This window comes from Argopecten irradians, chromosome 9, assembly GCF_041381155.1.
Source record: "Argopecten irradians isolate NY chromosome 9, Ai_NY, whole genome shotgun sequence".
NCBI lineage: Eukaryota > Metazoa > Mollusca > Bivalvia > Pectinida > Pectinidae > Argopecten > Argopecten irradians.
In genome coordinates, this window is record NC_091142.1 from 35,900,543 (window position 1) to 35,924,362 (window position 23,820).

Sequence of the window (23,820 nt, forward strand, 5' to 3'; positions counted from 1 at the left end):
AATAACTAAATAATAAAACACACACACACACCTCCAAAAATATGAATATATTGTGACAACACGATGTTTTGTCAGCGGATTCAGTTATATCTATTTATGATAAGGATGTATCACTTACGGTTGATTGATAGAGAGATGCTACTACTGATAACTGATTACTCACGAGGTCTGTTTATTGTGTAAAGATGTCAAGTAATCGATGTATTGAAGCACATGTTTCTGCTACAGAGTGCAGCCATTATTGTTATGACAGCTGCGGAGCTAGCCGATAGCTTATAATTAGTTTCGTATTTTGCATTACCAGTGCTTCCGGTTGTTGCAGACGATGTTTTGAACATGTGATGCGAAGGAAAAGTGAGTTATTAGAGTTATATTACGTGTATTAATGTTTATAGAAGATAAACATTGTTTTGTATGATTATTGATGTTGGTTAGAGATTATCCAGCGAGTGATCCAGCAATTTCCAGCGAATCCAGCGATCGCTTCTCGTGCTAATATTCTATAGATGACGTGATCTTTGAAACCAGTCAGTCTGCGTCTGTCTGTGTCCGAGGTCGGTTGTGTTTGTTGTTGTTAGTGTGTATCGATGGACAGAGAGGTGATTTCCTCAGTTCCTGAGTTTGTAATGTTTGTGTATCATGTTACATGTAGTTTATATATGTGGGAATGGATTTATGGGATTATTCATGTTAATTTTAGGAATTTATTTGGTACTGAGAAGCTGGAAATACTTTGTAAAGATGCATCTGTTACTGTTACGTTAGGCTCAGTTGTTATTGGATTAGATTTATTGATGTGAAGTCTGAATTACAATGAAGAAGCCGATAGATAGTTGGAATGGAAACTTGCGTATGTTTGGAGATATGGTGAAATATTGCTGATATTGTGAACCTTTATTTTATGTATCTTATTAATAAATGTCTAAGTTTGTACCTGTATTTTGGAATCCTGGTTGTTTCTTGGAGGATTTTAGAACTATTCAGATGAAACCATGGTGTAACTAAGTCGTCAATGGTTAGGGTAGTTAGGCAAGAGTCTTCTATCCCTGGAATGCTTATGTGGCGGTAGCCGCGCTACCACTGGTTATTTTCAAGTCGGTTCAGGATATAGAGTCCTGACCACTTGACCGTCACAATATATATAAATAAATAAATTGCTATTCAATTCTTTAAAACTATTAGCACCACGGAATCAATTTCTTTTATCATGTCTAACGATTTTGTAACAGCTATTAAGTTGGTGTACAGCTGTAAAATGATCGGGTCGATGTGGTTTGTACAGGGTTAAATGCGATATCTGTCACTCAGCTGACAGACTATGTAGTAGAGCCGTAGATTTTCACTTTGGAGATCCGCGGTTCATGGCACTTGACAGGAATAATGTGTAATTGTATCTGTTCCTCTACATTTGCGCCCAACTCAAATGCCCACGGTGGTTGTATAACGGTATCGTATGTCTTTGAGGGCGAATATTGGAGGGGTTGGACTGGGTCGATCATCGGTGACCAGGTAGCTCATTTGGTAGAGCAGTTCGAATCCTGATCTGGTCGCAACATTTCTCGTCTTCTGTTAAACAGTATTGAAGTCTGTCTTTTCCGATGAACATATACACTTAAGGATTCACCTCTTACTTCATTTAGTTTATGAGATGATAAACCCAATGGAGCACGAGGTAAATTGCGTAAACGATTTTCTCGTACATGTGTTATTTGTAAACACTGACACGCGATTTTGTGGAATGTCAAATGAAGTCCGCAAATGTTTACATGTATCCATACGCACCGAATCGGGTCACGTTCTGCACTCACTTTATTGGGAAATAAACAGATCTGTTCCAACTTAGTTTATCGATACAGAAACAGTGGTAATTGTAAATATAGAACAATAAACTCCGCCACCTGGGCAGGAAAGCCGTTCGTCATAGTTTAGGTATCCTAGTGTTGGAATAGGAGACAATTCATCCAATTCCAAAATATATACTTACTTGGAAATGATTTGTTAATCTTACCAAATATCTTTTGGTGAATTACCTTGTAAATGCGGAGTTGCTGGATGTGAAGAATATTCGAGTGAACAAGAACGTTAATAGAAAAAAATCCGAATACGTTACCCGTAGATATGGAAACATTGGTATGTAACATTTGACCTCAAATTTTTAATTGCCATAATACCGTCAACAGAAAACATTTATATTTTTTTTCTAATTGAAAATGAAATTGAACGAAAGTAATGAAAACCATCACAGAATCATACTTAGAAATAAACACATTTAGATCAAACCTAACTTAAGTAGTAGTATTCGTGTTATGCTAACGACCTATAGAAACGTAGATTTGAAACTAACATTAATTAAAGTTAAATTACTGAAAAGTATTTTTTTTTCTTTTTTTTTTGTGCTATATGATATAACATCTTGACTATATTTATTGCGCCGAGTAATACAACAGTTCTACACCATGGTCACTTTATCGACGAAGTTTGTAAATAATCCAGTGACGTAGGAACACGTGATTGTAACGTATGCGTCACTTCCTTTGAAGTCTTTGAAAGTCACGTGACGGTCGGTAGTTTGTACAAGACGCACCAGGTCCGAAAAGCCTAGGTCAGTACCAACTGTCACTGTGTATCTTGGTAGAAGTTCAGCATGAACATTGAAGACACCATTCCATGTAAGGACGATAGCATCACCAAGTCTAGAAAGTGATGGGCTGAGTCCTGAAAAAGTAATAAAAACTCATTGTATAAGCAAAATGTAGGGTGATGTGACAAACATCTATATAAAAATTGTTAAAAGATTATTGTAACTTTCAACAATTGGTAGAAAACTTAAATGATTTTAGTAATGTCGGAAACATTAATTTCCGCGCGAGAACACACTAAATAATTTGTATGCTTTAAAGCATATTATCAGAATGATAGGAAATGTAATACAAAAATCCATTATGGCATTTGCCTTCCTGTAGACAAACTATTTTTTTACCTGTAAGAGTTGGTGGTGTCCTCGCAATCAGAAAGGTTCCATTGACTAGTTGGCAGAACATATTATCCTGACCACACGCCTGAATCTCCACGGTATAAATACCATCTTGATCTGGCAGGACATAGTCTAACGAAGCATAATTACGAAGCTCAGTATTTTCCCATTGCGTTAAAATATTAGCCCCTCGACGGATTCTGTAAGAATTGCCATTTATTCCTGAAGTGTCATGGGGAATTTCCCAGGAAAACATCACACCGGAAGATGATTGAATTACCGGTAGTCCAGAAGATGTTGCCAGAGCGGTGTCAAAAGAAATTCTTGCATCGCTGACATTGGGCGCAAATAAAGTTACAGTTTCAGGCCCTACCAAGGTGGACTCTTGTAGATTCGCAATATTAAAACATGTGATACGTGCAGAGATATCAGTGCCATGGTCTATCAGCAGAAACGGTGTCTCGAGTTCTGTTTCGCTGTTACCATAGTGTAACATCCGGGTTGCTTTGTTTTTACCTGTAATGTATTACAAAATACGTGTAATTCTTCTGAAACACTCGAAATAAGTTAATGAATGAATATCAGTTCATTCCAAGTTTTACATTACGGAGCATTTTACATTTACATCAAATTTACTTACTTATCTCACAAGAACAGGCAACTTCAGAACTTTCATCTTCAATGACCTCCCACCTGACCTTGACTTTGGTTAGAATTCGATCTCCAAAATCTTTGTAGGTTATGCTCATAGATGCGTTTGCTATGGATGGTGGTGTGTGGTCCATCAGCAGAGAGCTTGAGTAAAAGTGACTCCACGTGCCGGCTTGGTTTACTGCAGTAACTGTTACGTGTACGGCTTGTCCATGAGGTGCCTCAACCGGAAGTAGTATATTATAGGACGCGGGAACACGTTTTAGCGGATGTAATTGGAACCCACCTTTCGATGTTCCTGCCCCAACATAGATTTCCCTCATTCCACTCTCCAGGTCCATGATATCAGTGTTGATGTTGAGTTCTGTGAGCGACACCTGGTGGACTGCGACTACATCATCCGTAAGACCTGTTTCTGTGATATTGTCGGATACTGACAAGGTGACATCTACTGTTGTGTTTATAGGTATGTCATACGCAAGTACAGATAATGAGCGGTTACCATCATAAAACGGGGAGGTGACCAGAGAAATAGCTGCCGAATATATACCACCTATTTCTGATGATACGGAGTGGATCTGTTTCTTGTTTTCAAAGGAAACTTCAAACTCATTTAATGAAGTCATATTCGATAAGGCAATATATAACTTGTACACAGTTGGACCTGGATGTCCTAGATATTTTGTCCAGCACACAGTACCGTTTACAGATGTTATGTTGTCTACTTCCGACACCGAACTGATCTTAACATGGACAGGTGGTGTAGAATCAAGCAAGGCTGGAGGGGAATACACGATGTTACTCTCAAAACCTGCAGAATCTTTGGCTTTTACTGCAAATCTAAACCATTGTCCAGTAACGAGAGATGTGTTGTAAAACACAAATGAAGTCTGAAAACCTATATCTGCAAATTCCAGTCCAATGTTGTCCTTTACTAAGCCTTGGTCTAGTATTTCATAGGCGACTGAAAATCGTGTTATTGCCGAATGTCGGTCGTGGAATCCGCGGAAGGATACCCCGATATCTCGAGAGTTGTGTACATGGGCGTTATGGTAACGGTCAGTGTTGTATACAATGCCTGCGTATGGATGTTCGTTGTCTACTACAAAGCCGTCCGAGACAAGCTTTTGTTGTATCCCTACATTGTTTATACACGTGACCGTAACGTAATACTTTGTGCCTGGTGAGAGAGACAAATCACTCCATGACATCAATGTGTTAAGTCCAATGTTCATATTAGATACCAGATCATCACCTGGAAAAAATATTGAATTCATGTTGATTCATCACAGGTTTTTCGAATTTCTAATGCCTGGTCTAAAGTGAAATATTATATAACCATATCGCTGAAGTAAAATATATTTGACTCTATCTACAAATATATGTAACATTAAAATGTGCCTATTTAAATACAAGTTAGTCACAGTAAACATTTCCTACATCATCAGTGTTAATCTATCTATTATATCACCAAATATACATACTGTTTAATATATTTATCACCATGTCGCTATTAATGTGGGAATCACAAGATTAAAAATGACGATTTAAAGAGTTACAGTAAATAAGAATATTGATAATATCTTTCCTCATCAGGGAGTTACTTCCCCTACCATGTATAAAATTATATTCCATGCTTATTTTGTTTATGACACCTGAATACGGCAAATGACCAATATGTGATATTCCGTATTTGCTTATTACAGAGTTAGCTTCCTTGCGGGTAGGTATTGATTGTTATGTCATTATTTTGTGAGCGCAATTCAAGTCATTTTCTCCGAAACGTATGACTTTACGCTCTTAAAAACATGACGCCACAATCAATACCTACCCGCAAGTGCAAATAACTCTGTAATATTCAAATTCGGAATACCTGGTATCCAATACTATTCCTATTTTAATATCTTTTTGTCAATAAAATATATGAAAATTGAAATTTAATGCACAATCGGTATACAGACCTCCCGGTATGGTGCCCAATGCCACCTGGTAGCTATGGATACCACTCTGGGGATCGGTAAACACTCCCGTCCAACAGGAGCTGATCGTGGCCAAGGTCGAGGTAAAGTCGACATCACGGGAACATGTCTTGTTGGAGTTCTCAATGATATATTTACCCCTCCTTACAGACGGAGCAGTGTTGTCTATATGGACCGGATGTGACGTAAATACAGTATAGTGTGACGTAGATGTCCACGATCTGACGTAGACTACATACTTTGTGTCGTGAAGAAGTGATTTTCCTCCGCGCAAGCAATAAGTAACAGATGTTTTCTGACCAACGTCGTACCACAGATTTTCCAACAGTGGGTCAAATATCCCTGTTCCAACAGCCATTCCTTGCTGCCCCATGCTCCATTCCATTCGCTTTATGACATGTTTCTGTGTCCCTGACACAGTCCAAGCAGCGGAAATACAAGCAGACGAAGTCAAAACCTCTTGATCGTTGTATTTACCATCATGTTGAATATTGATATTCATATCAAAGTCATCCGTGTAATTACTTTCCGTACAATCGACATCCACTTCCACCGAGTGACATTTCTGAGATATAACAGCACATGTGCAATCCTTATTGCAATATGCCGCATCACAGGAATGCTTTAAGATTTCCAAATAACCAAATGTGTTTTTATTGTCTGATGCTATAACCGTTACTGTAACCCTGCCGATACTACTAAACAAACCAGCATTATTATCCGCCCATACTGACAATACCATCTGTTGTCCAGAATGCAATCGCCCATTTAGAGTCAACTGAAACTTCTCTGACTCATCGTCAGATTCAGATGAAATGAAAGTAAGGATCCCATCACTTATCTCCGACCCACTGTATGTATTCCCTACGGTAACGTAGTAAGTCCTGATTTCTGACTCGAGGTCTTTGAACCCATACAGTGTCAGGTTCACAAAGGATTTTGTTTCGTTTGGGTTAGGAGACAGGTGCCATGGTATAGGTTCTATGATCCCCCCCTGATGAGGAGGGGTTGGGTCGATAAGTAATCCATTCGATGTAGACGATGTACACAGTCCGGCTTCATTGCACGCTGTCACAACAGCAGTGTAAGTATCACCAGGCCTCAATGGGTGTTTAGGGTCTAAAGTAATTATGTGACTTGTCTCTCCAGATAAATAAACATTTTCTATAGGCGTGTGTCCATCAGCATGAGCTCTCATTCTTATAATCTGCTTCACAATAGGACTGTCTTGGTCCTCAAATTTCCAGTTCATCATCACCACGGTGGGATCAATCTGTACTGTTACATTTGTGTTTGTGTTTTCTCTACCTAGAACAGGGGGAGATAATACTACTGGGGGCGTAGTATCGACTATAAAGGTGTCTGAAACACTCCTAGTGGACATGTCTAGTGGGTTGTTAGCTCTAACCTCTACACTGAGTGACACACGTTCTGATAAGGTGACAGGAAGTGTGACTGTGTTGGAGAGAAACACATTGGTAAATGTTAGGATATCACAGTCGCTGTTATTTGTGTGTCTGACGCATACTTCGTAGTTTTGTATTTTAGATTCTACGTCTACGAATCCAAACCATTGCATCTGAATTGAGTCCCTGAAATAGAATAAAACAAACTGCACTCATAAACTTGAAGTGTGGTAGTAGAAACGTAACATTGAAATTTCTATTTTAAGGTGGAAAAGTTTTAATTAAATTTGAATATACCCAAAATGACAACTTACGAATGCGGCCAGAACCTTGAGTGATGGCCATCGATACCAACATGGACGATCCCCGGAAGTGGCGGTGAATTGTCAGTGATAAAGCCGTTTGATGATACAGATGTACAGAGACCAGCTCCGTTACACGCTTGAACTGTACAGTAGTAGGTCATTCCTGGTATAAAGTTAGATATCCATTGACTTTCTGAAAACAGGAAAAATAGTTCATGGCAACATCTTAGTTGATGATATCGCTTTCATATATAACAATGAATAAGATAAAACTAATTTTCAATTCGATTTTTCTGACTTTCATTGAAACTAATTTTCTAGTTTTCCTGTATGCAACAGCTGGTTAGTGAGATTGATATATTCCATATATTGTGTCTTTATTCCGTGTACAAAGTATGGCATGCTTTGTTTCGATTCGCTGTTGATGCAGGACGACGTTACCTGTTATGAAACTGACGAAGAATTTATTTAACTTACTTATAGTGTTAGCTTCTTAAGTATCAAAACCAATAAAGTATCCCCATGAAAGAATGCTATTACGTTTATAACAATGTAAAATGTCTTACTGGCATACTGACTGGGTCAACTACAAACACATTAGTAACATTTGTATAAACATTACATTTGAAGATTTCACCTGTTTTTGTTCCGGTGAAGGACAATGGTTTGACGTCATCCAGGAGAGGGGATGTCCCCAGTCCCGCCGAGTAATACTTGATACCCGAGTGGGGGTCACTAAAACCAGACCAGTGACAGCCAGTGTGTGTTGTGTTTGGTTGAAAGTCGATGTCCGCCTAAAATCAAAATATGTTTTTATTTAAATATTGATAAAAAATTGTAACAAAGTTGAAACTTGATCTAGGTACATTTTTTCTTCAAAAATTGACGCCAGGGTCATTATTCGTCACAGCACTTAACAAAGCCAATTATGACTTTGGAACCTATAACTTTGGGCTAGATTTATATAATGGTCTGAATTTGAAATAACACGGCGTATTTTGGTAGAAATAATTTTTAAAAAAACCCACACATTTGCGTATAACGAGCATTTCAATGGGTTTATACCTTTTTTATCAGTCCATAAAGGAACAAATGACGTCGCAGTATGTAACGACGCTTCTGATTGAACAAGATGATTTATTAGGAACAAAGAGTCCTAAAATGAATTTGAAACTTTTAAATGTTTAATTTGAATAGAGTTGATAAAGTTATGGATATATAATCGAAACATTTAAATGTGTACTGTCACCATAATACGCTTGTCGATTATCTACAGGACATACGCATATATTCAAGTTAATCTTTAAGTAATTTAAATTTGACATTAATTATCAAAATATTTAACTACTATTGATGGAGTTATATAAAAATAACGATGAAAGCTATTTACGTGTTCGCCTAATTGTGTGGTATAACCAGGCCACAGTTTTGAAATTTGATTTGGGTTAAGTCGTAGTCATTACACATATGCACATACATAATATATCTTCAGGCAGTTGATTCAGGAACATCGTTTTAGAAGTCTATTTAGGAAGTTAATTCATATCTAGGATGTTGTTACTCATTCATTGCCTGATATCACTGTGTGATCGTGATCTTTATACCATTCATGCTTCCTGGTATTGAATATATAAGATGCTCAAATATTCTTTACACTACAGACTACAGACACTACAGACATGAGATACTTCACACAAGGACAAATCTGCAGATACCAACACTAGGAAGCATGGAAATAATTTTATGAAATGTATTTTAGTAGACGGTGAAAATATTGTAGTTCCCGTCAGGATTTATAGGGTTATACAGTTCTTTATCCACTATATAATAATTATACATATGGAATCAAAATAAAAACCATGTAACTAAAAGTCATCGCCTCTCAGACGGAGCAGTGTTGTCTATATGGACCGGATGTGACGTAAATACAGTATAGTGTGACGTAGATGTCCACGATCTGACGTAGACTACATACTTTGTGTCGTGAAGAAGTGATTTTCCTCCGCGCAAGCAATAAGTAACAGATGTTTTCTGACCAACGTCGTACCACAGATTTTCCAACAGTGGGTCAAATATCCCTGTTCCAACAGCCATTCCTTGCTGCCCCATGCTCCATTCCATTCGCTTTATGACATGTTTCTGTGTCCCTGACACAGTCCAAGCAGCGGAAATACAAGCAGACGAAGTCAAAACCTCTTGATCGTTGTATTTACCATCATGTTGAATATTGATATTCATATCAAAGTCATCCGTGTAATTACTTTCCGTACAATCGACATCCACTTCCACGAGTGACACTTTTTCTGAGATAAACAGCACATGTGCAATCCTTATTGCAAATGCCGCATCACAGGAATGCTTTAAGATTTCCAAATAACCAAATGTGTTTTTATTGTCTCATACTATAACCGTTACTGTAATTGCCGATATACTAAACAAACCAGCATTATTATCCGCCCATACTGACAATACCATCTGTTGTCCAGAATGCAATCGCCCATTTAGAGTCAACTGAAACTTCTCTGACTCATCGTCAGATTCAGATGAAATGAAAGTAAGGATCCCATCACTTATCTCCGAGTGTATGTATTCCCTACGGTAACGTAGTAAGTCCTGATTTCTGACTCGAGGTCTTTGAACCCATACAGTGTCAGGTTCACAAAGGATTTTTGTTTCGTTTGCGTTAGGAGACAGGTGCCATGGTATAGGTTCTATGATCCTGAGGAGGGGTTGGGTCGATAAGTAATCCATTCGATGTAGACGATGTACACAGTCCGGCTTCATTGCACGCTGTCCACAACAGCAGTGTAAGTATCACCAAAGGCCTCAATGGGTGTTTAGGGTCTAAAGTAATTATGTGACTTGTCTCTCCAGATAAATAAACATTTTCTATAGGCGTGTGTCCATCAGCATGAGCTCTCATTCTTATAATCTGCTTCACAATAGGACTGTCTTGGTCCTCAAATTTCCAGTTCATCATCACCACGGTGGGATCAATCTGTACTGTTACATTTGTGTTTGTGTTTTCTCTACCTAGAACAGGGGGAGATAATACTACTGGGGGCGTAGTATCGACTATAAAGGTGTCTGAAACACTCCTAGTGGACATGTCTAGTGGGTTGTTAGCTCTAACCTCTACACTGAGTGACACACGTTCTGATAAGGTGACAGGAAGTGTGACTGTGTTGGAGAGAAACACATTGGTAAATGTTAGGATATCACAGTCGCTGTTATTTGTGTGTCTGACGCATACTTCGTAGTTTTGTATTTTAGATTCTACGTCTACGAATCCAAACCATTGCATCTGAATTGAGTCCCTGAAATAGAATAAAACAAACTGCACTCATAAACTTGAAGTGTGGTAGTAGAAACGTAACATTGAAATTTCTATTTTAAGGTGGAAAAGTTTTAATTAAATTTGTAATCACTTTCCAAAATGACAACTTACGAATGCGGCCAGAACCTTGAGTGATGGCCATCGATACCAACATGGACGATCCCCGGAAGTGGCGGTGAATTGTCAGTGATAAAGCCGTTTGATGATACAGATGTACAGAGACCAGCTCCGTTACACGCTTGAACTGTACAGTAGTAGGTCATTCCTGGTATAAAGTTAGATATCCATTGACTTTCTGAAAACAGGAAAAATAGTTCATGGCAACATCTTAGTTGATGATATCGCTTTCATATATAACAATGAATAAGATAAAACTAATTTTCAATTCGATTTTTCTGACTTTCATTGAAACTAATTTTCTAGTTTTCCTGTATGCAACAGCTGGTTAGTGAGATTGATATATTCCATATATTGTGTCTTTATTCCGTGTACAAAGTATGGCATGCTTTGTTTCGATTCGCTGTTGATGCAGGACGACGTTACCTGTTATGAAACTGACGAAGAATTTATTTAACTTACTTATAGTGTTAGCTTCTTAAGTATCAAAACCAATAAAGTATCCCCATGAAAGAATGCTATTACGTTTTATAACAATGTAAAATGTTTTACTGGCATACTGACTGGGTCAACTACAGCAACACATTAGTAACATTTGTATAAACATTACATTTGTGTTTTCACCTGTTTTTGTTCCGGTGAAGGACAATGGTTTGACGTCATCCAGGAGAGGGGATGTCCCCAGTCCCGCCGAGTAATACTTGATACCCGAGTGGGGGTGTCACTAAAACCAGACCAGTGACAGCCAGTGTGTGTTGTGTTTGGTTGAAAGTCGATGTCCGCCTAAAATCAAAATATGTTTTATTTAAAAATTGATAAAAAATTGTAACAAAGTTGAAACTTGATCTAGGTACATTTTTTCTTCAAAAATTGACGCCAGGGTCATTATTCGTCACAGCACTTAACAAAGCCAATTATGACTTTGGAACCTATAACTTTGGGCTAGATTTATCAATTAATGGTCTGAATTTGAAATAACACGGCGTATTTTGGTAGAAATAATTTTACACATTTGCGTATAACGAGCATTTCTATGGGTTTATACCTTTTTTATCAGTCCATAAAGAAACAAATGACGTCGCAGTATGTAACGACGCTTCTGATTGAACAAGATGATTTATTAGGAACAAAGAGTCCTAAAATGAATTTGAAACTTTGAAATGTTTAATTTGAATAGAGTTGATAAAGTTATGGATATACAAAATAATCGAAACTTTTTAAATGTGTACTGTCACCATAATACGCTTGTCGATTATCTACAGGGACATACGACATATATTCAAGTTAATCTTTAAGTAATTTAAATTTGACATTAATTATCAAAATATTTAACTACTATTGATGGAGTATATAAAAATAACGATGAAAGCTATTTACGTGTTCGCCTAATTGTGTGGTATAACCAGGCCACAGGAAAATTTGATTTGGGTTAAGTCGTAGTCATTACACATATGCACAACATAATATATCTTCAGGCAGTTGATTCAGGAACATCGTTTTAGAAGTCTATTTAGGAAGTTAATTCATATCTAGGATGTTGTTACTCATTCATTGCCTGGTTATCACTGTGTGATCGTGATCTTTATATCCATTCATGCTTCCTGGTATTGAATATATATAAGATGCTCAATTATTCTTTACACTACAGACTACAGACACTACAGATTTATGAGATACTTCACACAAGGACAAATCTGCAGATACCAACACTAGGAAGCATGGAAAATAATTTTATGAAGATGTTATTTTAGTAGACGGTGAAATATTGTAGTTCCCGTCAGGATTTATAGGGTTATACAGTTCTTTATCCACTATAATAATTATACATATGGAATCAAATAAAAACCATGTAACTAAAAGTTGCCTCTAGCATTATTATTCCATCAACTGAGCATACCAACAGTACACCATCAACAACAACAAAAACATTCATTATAATTGGATGTCATGTTTATAGTTCTTCGAATAATACACGCTGAATATATGACCTTTGTTTGATTTCCTGATCAAAGAAGTTAAATACAAACGAGTGTTGACAATGATGCGCACAAAACCTATCAAGATATCTCATAGCTTAAAGATGCTCCACCACCGACAGAGCATAAATGATATTAATTATTTGAACAATAACAGCCAATCGTGTATATAAAGGTATGATTAACACTAGAAAAGCATAACAATACATAATTTATTTTGCCTTTGGTGCATGCACAATCAATACTTCTTCATTCAATATAGAATATAGTGCAACAGATTTTTTCGGGATGCAATTAATTATTCTTCATGTTTTTAACTTGAAGTAAAATTAGAAGCTCAAACTTTTCAATGGCGGTAATGGTGTAAAGTAAGTAAGTTTAGTAACTGAAGAAAAATACTTCATCGTCTACTCCTGCTTTTTATAGTGAAAAAATACCATTTGTCAGCGGTGGAGAATCTTTACGGTCACATCAGAAGAAAAGTTTATGTTTTCTGAAATCGTTGATGACATGCGACTTTCCAATAATAGGCCTATATTTACTCACTTGCTAGGCTTGGTCACTATTCGCTAATACTAGCCGAATCCAAAGAAATACAGGCTATAACTGCATGTAAGCATTTAAAACTTTGAATTAAGGAAATCACTTTCTGTGCAGAACGTAAAAGGACTACTTTTTTAAAACTCTAAAAGAAACACACCTATTGTTTACAATTTTACAACATTACGTGTATATTGTTGTTTTTAATAATTTTGGAAAATGCAAACAATATATACATGATTTATATTTATATATGATTCAATACAATTTTCTAAATTAACAATTGTATCTTTGAAACCCGGACAAATATTTGACCGGGGCACATATTTCATAACTTTTGTTAAAAATGATGGGTGTCAAATTAAACATTACCTCTGTGCCTATGCAACATACGATCGAGCTGCTAAAGATGGGGTGGCGGGTGTACCCTCTGATCAGGAGTATATAAACATTTAAGGATTGATTGTCTATCCATTATTTAGCTCAATCATTGCTACAGAAACATAGTCAAGGCTTAATCCATTACAAATTGAAGTCGTTTACTGTAAGCATCGAACACAAGTACAACATAATTTGTTTTGCATCGATGATTAATCAAGCGTAGTTATATCACATGGCTCCCAAATTAAAGTCAAGTCAGATTACAAACGACATTGTTCAAACACATTGACGGACTTGAAAAAATCGGTGTTTTGCCAACTTCGGCAATACTAAATAAGCTGCGTCAGCTTACAAACTCTACTGCACAATAACGGTCTCGAGTTTATACACTAAGTGGCCATGTGATACAAATTCTTTATATTACATATATTACTTTTAGCAAAATTAATTCTTTAAAAATCTAAGATTAAGATAATATCTTACAATTTACTTAGGTACGTTTAATCAACAGAAGCAATAAACAGATTTAAAACACAAGTTACTTACAAGCAGGATAACATAATATCTGTGGCCATCATGTAGTGTCTCGAGGTCGGACAAAGAAGTAAATTCTCCAGAACAATCCCGATAGTCGATTACATCAGGCTGATGTTTAGACGATCCTACACCCAGACGAGTTTTAGAAATTCCACTCTCGTTATCTCGAACTCCGGTCCAGTGGACGGTGATCTCCTCAGACACGATGTCTGATTGTTTTAAATAGGTCCCGACCGATATGGTACCGGTAACTGGGGGAGTGTTATCAAACATTACTCCGTTCGACACGGCGGTGGTATGATGGCCAACGTGGTCAAATGCTTAAATGGAAATGGAAACTCATTACTATAGGTGAGCGTGAATTTGAAATATTAAAATATTGCGATATGGTTATGATGGTTCGATGATCATTCGCAATAATTCGATAATAAAGAAAAAATAAACAAAAAATAAACTTATATGAATATATGTCAAACATTCATCTATGGGAAAATTACAAAAACAAAATAAAATGATAAATAATGAAATAAAAAATTAGTTTTTGCTATTGAATTCAAAACAACGCGATACTGGTTTTTTACAAACATAAGTTGTGCTTAGCTATCAATACTTAGATTGTAGAACCGACACGCGTCAAGACTACTTACCTGTAACTGTGACATAGTACGTCACCCCTGGAGTAAGCGTCGGATTTTGGACTCTAGCGGAGTGATAGAGACCGACGTCTGTTTCAGGTACAACATCCTGAGCGTACGGATTACTTCCTAGGAGTACAAACGTCATCATCATAATTTAAAATAACGATAACAATACATTCCTGTCATGGTATGGTTTAAAAAAACACATCAAGATATACTGATGCTATATACTCATGTAGCGTCTACGGCCGCCAGAATCGAACTGTAAATTACCATAACTGCATGTGTTAAATAATAATAAGGCGGTAGAATGTAAAGGGAAAGATTTATCAAAAATTGAAATTTTATGGCCAATTCCACTGTTTATATCAGATACAATAAAATATGTTTAAATCAAAGTCATTTTTGTGTTCTCATCTTTAGAAGAAAAGCGATTATTTTCTAACAAAAAGGACATTTGATAAATTGTTTGGTAAGTGATTTGTTCCAGTCCTATTACTATTCTTAATGGCAAAATGTATGTTTAAAGTAACCAGCATGGTAAACACATAGGAAATTACCGACAATTCCATAATATCGCCAATATCCTTTGACTTACCGACGGAATATGTAAAACCTTGCTATCGAGGATGGATATCCCAAAGTTCTGTATCCATCGAAATCCTGGAATCCGTCCCAATGTATTATTAGACTTGACGCCTGAGTGATGAAGCCATTATCGGATGTGAATATGACATCGCCGACAACAGGTGGGGTTATATCAACTACAAACCCGTTCCCACACGTTTGTACAGACGGTATACCATCCTCAACTATTGTGGTGACGGCACATATATAGTAAACAATCTCAACGTCTAGATTGATACCCTGGAAGGCAGATAACCCCCCAACAGTTTCTACAGTAGCTACACAATCAGGGTTTACCTCGCATGGCTGGGTGAAATTGTACTTGTTCCTCAGAAGATACCACGTGATTGCTCTGTCGCCCATTCCAAGAATAACTCCGCCAGGTCTGAAAGACTTACCAGTGAAGTCAATTTCTGATCCGTGAAGCCACGCAAGCTTGTCCCCAATGTTAGAGGCGTAGAACAATTCTGTGTTGTGTCTAATGTCGTCTGAGTCAGAGTCTACCTCGTAGAGTTGGTGTTTATCAAACACGTTAGGGTCCTCCGTTACAATGAGTGGACCACACCTGCTCCCCATGGAACCTTCAGGACAAAAAACCTCGACACAAGTCTGCATCTTCACATGTGGGTGCAGGGACAGCTTCTGGCATGTCGATAACTAAAACATGGAAAGAAGTATTCTAAGGAAATTTACCTAAATGTGGCAGCCTTAACTTTTAAATTCAAAGTGGTTACTAGATAGATATAATTATGTCAGAAACGCGACGCTTCTTTTAAATTTTTGTTCGAGACATATGTAGATGATATTTAACTGACATGATTTCATTCTTACTTGACATTTTCACAGGCGTCTGAAATAATTGCTTCGGTTAATTAATATGCGATATTAATATGTATGATAAAATAAGGATAGAATAGACCTTTAACATACCTCTACTGTAGTGCTATTGGATTCAATGATGTACAAATTCCAATCAGTTAACTGTATCTTCAAATCTTTGTCCCGGAAAATTCCCCAACGAATAGCAACACTTTTGTCCATTCCCCTGGATATACTATTAGAACACTGCAGGTCTGCTATTGTGAGTTGTATGTCTGAACATTCAGGTCCAGTTCTATTCATCCAAGATGACATAGAGAAGCTTTCGTAAAAATGATCAATTAATGCAAATCCGTTCGTTTTTACCCAATCAAAACATGTATATTCTACGCATTGTCTCAAAGCAAAGAAATAGCGACCTTTAACCAGATTGACAGTACCAAATGAAAAACTATTTAAGTGTCCGGATACAGTTGTGAAGTCAATTACTAACGGCTCTCCTGTTCCTTCCGCTAGCGAAAGAAACTCCACTTCAAAATGGGAAACATAGCTACTAAGTTTCCCTTGGTCCCAGTACAAAGATGCTATGTCACGACTGATTTGACTATCAGCATCAGAGACGCAGTTCAGGATATGTAAGCTGAACGACCTGTTGGTATCTGAAGCAACATTAAATTGTGGCTTCGCGGTAAGTGGAAGGAACTGATAATAATTAACCAAATCGATGGTCGTATGAACCGTGACTATGGCCTCGGCACTTGCTATTGTTAAACTGGCATTCGACACCAGCGAATAGGTATGACCGATATGGAGGTTTATTTTACTGGGAGTGTATATATTCACGGTGCCAAATTTTCGTTCGACCGGGGTTCCAATTTTTCCAGTGCAGCCGTTTCCATCAAACACACGTAGAGATGTCATAACATGTCTTGGATTAATAATTGTGAATCCGTCTGATATCGCGTCTGTTGAACCTCCCGAGGTAATAGCACGCACGGTAACAAAATAGCGACGGTAATGTGAAAGGTTTGTTGCATTTTCACAATACAATTTCCTATCCGGAACTTCATGGAAAGGGATGGTATCATCTGTTCCTGGAACCTCCCCCATACCAAGTTCGTGTGTCATATCGCCGACATGTGAAAAACCTTCCCACGTGACACAGAATTCCTCGAGCGAGACTGAAACATCAATGTCCTGTCTACCATCTACGTATGCACCATCATTACGTATGACGTCATAAACAACACCGTGGCCAGGGGGATTCTGGGAAGGCAAACGGAAGTTGTCTGTGTTTACTGTACAGTGATACCCTGCATGGTTAAAGACGTGAAGCTGGATGGTAAATGTGAGCTGGAAGTCTGAATCATACACGTGTAACTCGGGTAAGGGAATGTTTAAACATATCTGTCCTTTTACAACACATGTATCAGCATCTGGGTCATCCATTTGCTTGAACAACGACACGTACTCTCCTTGTCGACCTGGCACAAAATTATCATAATCAGTTTTCAAAATATACACAAATCTAGAACCAAATCCGCTATGTGAGTTGTATGTATGAACATTATCCATTTCATCCAAGATGACATAGAGAAGCCTTCGTAAAGATGATTTAATGTAATCCGTTCGTTTTTACCCAATCAAAACATGTATATTCGTGCGCTTTGTCATCAAATTTCGAAATTTGTAGTCAGCAAAACATGTGCAAAGAATACTTTTTTAAGGACGCATAACAAAATGTGCGTATATTTGAGCAAAACGCCATTTTTTTCCCGCTAGCGAAAGAAACTCCACTTCCAAAATGGGAAACAAATATTTTATAAGTTTCCCTTGCGTTCCAGTCCAATACAAAGATGTGTCAATCTGCAATTTGTAAAGGTCATTTAATGATCATAAAATGTAGCTTGAACGACCTATAGTCTTATTCAATAAATTGTTATTTAAATATACTACTATATAACAAATTCATGTCCAAGGAAACTGATAATAATTTATTACTGTTTATTTGCCATGGCACTGTCTTTTAAACTGGCATTCGATTCTGCGAATAGGCAAATTACCGATAGAGGAAGTAGGACGTCACAATTTTATGAGTGTAAATCACAGGTTATCGAAGGCAAGCCTCTTTGTGTCAAATTGAATCCGATGTAGTATATGTCCAAATTAATTGAATTCTGATATCGCAGGTCTGTTGAACCTGTCCGAGGTAATAGCACGCACGGTTAGCGACGGTAATGTGAAAGGTACATTACAAATACAATTTCCTTTCGGAACTTCCTGGAAAGGGATCCTGTATCATCTGTGAAATACCTGGAACCTCCCCTATTTGTAGTCATAGGACATGTTTCCCACGTGACACTAGAATTCCTCGAGCGAGACTGAAACATCAATGTCCTGTCTACCATCTTACGTATGCACCATCATTACGTATGAGACGTCATAAACAACACCGTGGCCAGGGGGATTCTGGGAAGGCAAACGGAAGTTGTCTGTGTTTACTGTACAGTGATACCCTGCATGGTTAAAGACGTGAAGCTGGATGGTAAATGTGAGCTGGAAGTCTGAATCATACACGTGTAACTCGGGTAAGGGAATGTTTAAACATATCTGTCCTTTTACAACACATGTATCAGCATCTGGGTCATCCATTTTGCTTGAACAACGACACGTACTCTCCTTGTCGACCTGGCACAAAATTATCATAATCAGTTTTCAAAATATACACAAATCTATTACCAAAAATCCGCCTTATATATAATGATTTCGTCCGTGTAATATTTTTGCATATGCAACTATGGTAATATAGTTCATTTTCATAATTTGTAGTCAGCAAAGAATGACATGACGTTAGAATTTGAGGACGCAGTAACAAAATGTATATGTATAAGGCTTAATCACAGGTTAAAATAATTATTGTATGTCGCACATTCAATCCGAAAAGTATGAGACCAAATCAAAATATCATGCGGGTAGACAGATTAATTAATTCACTTTACTGTTAAATGTTTACTTACCAACCCGGTATAAAAATGTAGATATTGGTTCCTTTTGTTCCTCGTCAGCGATAGCTCCTTCACTCCAGTAAATATACAAGGAACCGTTTTGTATAAGGACAGGTAGGGAGGTTGGACAGACAGGAGGAGTTTCGTCTACAATAACAGGACCGATAGTCGCTGTAGATGTTAGGACAGCGCTGTTTGTTATTTTAACAAATATGTATATCTCATCCCCGTCACTAAGACCTACGTGCCTGGATTTGTAATAGTCTGTATGTGATGATTTGTGATAGTCAATCAGATCTGGAGACAAACTGCTGTCTTCTGTGGAACCAACGCCTATGTAAACGTCACGAATCTGACTTCCCGTATCAATAACGTCCCATTGAAGATCGATGAGGTCAATTGGAAGGTAGATAGTACCATGACCGTCACTGATAAAGCACGGTTTAGTTTGTGATGGCTGGAGACCTTCTACTGGTAACAGAGACAGGAACTCGTTTACGGTTGTGTTTCTACACAGTTCATCACAATGGCCATCACTGACCTTGTACTTTGTCAGATTCCTCGTTATGTACCACGCTGTTCCCTCAGAACACACCATACACTCAGTGGAAGTCGCACTCTTCAGAGTAACATTGGTGATGAGGGGAGGAGTCTTGTCTAACACGATTCCATCTGAACACACAGGATCTGACGACTCCATAGCGTTATTATACGCCACAACTGTTACAAAGTACTGTCCCTCCGCGGCTAGTGTAACGCGAGCGGACTGAAAAGTCGTAGTAATGATAGATGTTTCATCATGTAAGGTAACATCGCTGTTATTAATACCTCCAAACGCGTCTTTGTCCAGACAGGAGTTACCTACCCCTACTTTGTAGGAGTGAATGCCACTCTCATGGTCAATAAACCCGTCCCAGTTTACCGTAACCGTCTCTTCACTAGTGTAGTCGATATCCTCCCCCACGACCGAACCCTCGCTAACCACACCCACCGCCGGGGGAGAGTCGTCAGCTAAAACCTCTTTGTGTTCCACAAAGGAAAGTCTGGCGTCATTCGTCACCGACAAGGTGAAGTGGTACACACGGTTGTGGTTTCCGTTGTGAGTATTAAGATGCACCAGCGAATTTAAACTCAATGAGAAGTTGTAATAAGCACATACACCGACGGATGGGCAGTAACAGTTGGAATGTTCTGGACAGATGTCCTGTAAACAGTAAGGTTGACACCATTGGTTAAGCCACAAAGCAAAGGACTATGTATGGTTTGGGCACTTTTGGGCCCTCAAATCCATACATTTTCAAAACAGTTGTTAATGATAACATTGTTGTATTTGAAACATTTAGTAAATCCCTGATTTAACTATAATGACTCTGTTCTAATTTTACAGCTGTAGTTGAGATGGTAACCGTCCACAATACTGTTTACGCCATAGATATTTGACGTCATAGAACGTCCAATGTTATTACTCAAAATTACCATACATGGCGCCAAGTACATTCAACCAGGCACTGTGTAGCGGTAATACAAATATTGAATTAAAAAATCAAAACACCTCTTAGTCTTGTGTTTGTGAATCTTTTTTATAAAACAATGTATTTATTTGTTTCTACATAGCTATTTCTCTTTACTTACATTCGGTCCTAGACGAGCAATTCCCAAAGAACCATTTCCAATATCGTGTCCTCCGAATGATGTACCAAGTGACCAGTCCACAGAGTATAAGCCACTGTGTATATCCAGCGCATTAAACTTGAGAATCATCTTGGACAGATCAGAACTGTTGTGAACATTTAACAATTTATATCCGTCCTTCTCAAGTCCAATATCGAATATCTCAGGTTCGCTCGAGTCTACGTGAGTGTATACATGTTCACTAAATGTATGATTCATGATATCTTTAGCCACAATGTCAAACCGGTAGGTTTCTCCGTCTTGTAATGGCAGAGACAAACAAATCTTCTGTGTGGTAACGTTCCGAACCGTTTCATTTACAAACAGTATACTGGTATCATTCGAAAGTGAGAAGTAGAATTCAGTTATTCCATCAACGTTCTCTGTTCCGGAAACTGGTAGAATTCCTGATATCTGTTCATATATACCGGTAAAATGTCCGTGGTAATCTGGTTTTATAGGTCGTAGTAAGACTTTTAACTTGTCATTGTGATACCTGTCCTTCCATGAATAACAAAGATCACCATGGTTGGTTTGCCACTTGTATCCGGTACTTGCGGCTGCTGTCGTAGAGTGTAAGGGATTGCCATCTCTAGCGAGTATCACTGACGAATTATCAAACATCACAAATCGTCTGGCGTGTTTCACGTTATTGGCGACATCTTTGACGTCTAAGACGATTCCGTACATCGCAGGATTAGGTAAGTTATCTGGAATACAAATTTCTATAGACTGACTGGCATTGACGTGGATATTGACAACAGGAGTTCTGTCCATTTCAAGCTGCCCCGGTCCTGCTTCCTTCACCTCATATACAGTGATCGAATATGTATCAATTCCGGACGCATATTCTAAGTTTCCAGGGACAGGGGTCGGATCCTCCCATCCATTTACGATGACCTGGAAATTCCGGCTAGTCAGGATACGGCTTCCTTAGTCTAATGGTTCACTCACGCAGGTGTCAGACTCGAGGCAGTGTACAGGATGGGCATCGTCAAAATGGTAGCACAAGTCCTTTGTGGTCCGTGTCTTTGAGAAAGGAACCACGAGATTCGTCATGATCGTCCGAAATTATATTCTTTGAGATCAGATGACCTCCACCGTGTGCGATGAATCGTAAACATAGTCTAAAAAATAAAGGGTAACGCACTTTCAACCAAAGAAAATGAAAATAATTATATGGAATGGGAATATGTTATTGACACATTAAACTAGTCAGTTACAAGCCGTTACCAAAATATCGCGAATTACAGTGAAATTTAGGTCCAACTGCAATGTAATTACTTAATCTATTAGCTGATCAAAATAATATATTTTAACCGTTACATATGAATGTTTCTTGATTGGATGAGAGTTAATTGTCTAACTACTACGTCGGTATGGATATTATGCAAACATAAAGTATGGAACATCGCTATCTAAATGTTTGATTTGATAATAACAAACATTAATTTCGCGATTTCCCGTCTAAATATCGGTCATATACTGGATCACATAGTTTTCTTGGGGAGAAAGAACATCAAACAGCAAACGGAGGGATTGGCCTTAGTAAAAACTTTTGAAAGAAATATCAGGGAAATCAGCACATTCATTGTCCCAATGCAGAGTTGGATATGTGTCAAGTTTGGAATTGAATATCACATTCATTTAATAATAACGGCACCAATTCCGTAACCAACTGTAACCAACTGACCGTTGTCCATTTGTCAGGTGTCCTGCCGAGCGTTCGTTGTTGATAACGGTGTCAAATGACATCAGATGTTTAGGATCGTTACTTTGGGGGTCACTATGTAGATTGGTGGTCTTAACGATGTTTTCACCGCCTGAAAAAACGAGCAACAAAGTATACACAGAAAACGTCATCTGTCATACACATATATTATAAAAAATAGATTGTCAGGTTAATAAATATTTATTCATCAACATAAGTATATCTTACATGAATGTTTATTTCATATGAGATTTTATGAAACGAGTTTTTAAAAAAGTTTTTATTTTTGCGAACGTTTGGCAAGACGAGTTTTATAAATTCTCATTTGAAATAAACACAAATTTAAGATACTTTTTATCACATAACTACAAAACCTACACAACAAAGCATTTCAGGTCTAAATGTATTTCGGAAGTCCAGCGGAGGCCGCCATTTTGTCCCGTCGTTCTCGTAATCCTGACGTCACGTCATTTTTCTGACAGCACTTTATTGTTTCTGAATGACGTCACTGAAAATTGTTCTAGGTCATATCACACTAATGACATACGCAAAAATATTACACAGGCAAACTAAATGGATATCAGGCGGATTATGTGATAGATCGTAATCAGGTAAATAAAGCATACACATGTGGCTGACGATGTCATTGTTCTTTGCCGAACTTAATGCACACTTATTTAACTTACCAAAAATCGGCTTGATGACGACACTGATATTTACATCTGTCACACCAAAGGCGTGGTTAGTGACGTAATCAGGTTTTGGTACATGGGTAACGTTGACTAATAACTCAAACGACGTGTTGGTCACTATTCTGTCTACCTGTAGGTTACCATAGAAATCGCCTTGGTTGGAGCAGTGTGACGATGAGTTTGGCGGAATATGTGACATAAGAGCGTCGTTGTTGGTGTCTATTACCATCATCCGAAAGGTCAGTACTTCGGAACCTTGGCGTGAAAAAAAAACACAAAAAAACTAAAGCACTTTATTTTTATAAACATTTAACATATTATATACCGAAGTTTAAGCAGGATCACTCAACAAAAATTCTACTCACAGGTAGCTTTCACCTCCTATCCAGCAGGCTTCTTCAACTGTAATGATTTAACATATTGTATGGACAACAAATAGCACACTTTTGATTTG

At 37.8% G+C, this 23,820-nt stretch overlaps 1 protein-coding gene across 1 annotated transcript; it reads right to left on the reverse strand.

Moving 5' to 3' along the window:
- Positions 1-1,192: 1,192 nt before the first annotated feature.
- On the reverse strand, positions 1,193-22,076 carry LOC138330735 (uncharacterized). The gene is made up of 17 exons (XM_069278258.1): positions 20,925-22,076; positions 19,309-20,496; positions 18,741-18,975; positions 16,399-17,771; positions 15,444-16,125; positions 14,851-14,967; positions 14,213-14,523; positions 11,394-11,487; positions 10,764-10,947; positions 10,008-10,632; positions 9,356-9,673; positions 7,953-8,109; positions 7,325-7,508; positions 5,587-7,196; positions 3,615-4,880; positions 2,981-3,490; positions 1,193-2,715 (listed from the first exon to the last, which is right to left on the reverse strand). Exons 1-17 carry the CDS (start codon positions 21,738-21,740, stop codon positions 2,450-2,452), a joined length of 9,936 nt encoding a protein of 3,311 aa, XP_069134359.1. The 5' UTR covers positions 21,741-22,076; the 3' UTR covers positions 1,193-2,449.
- Between the last annotated feature and the right edge of the window lie 1,744 nt (positions 22,077-23,820).

Coding starts and splice junctions, on each gene's coding strand:
- LOC138330735 (XM_069278258.1), bottom strand. CDS start 21,740: ATGGACAGAACTCCTGTTGTCAATATCCACGTCAATGCCAGTCAGTCT. Junction 16,126..16,398: donor CCAATAGCACTACAGTAGAG/GTATGTTAAAGG, acceptor TCCATGTTTTAG/TTATCGACATGCCAGAAGCT. Junction 11,488..14,212: donor GATATTATGTTATCCTGCTT/GTAAGTAACTTG, acceptor TTTTAGTGACAC/CCCCACTCGGGTATCAAGTA.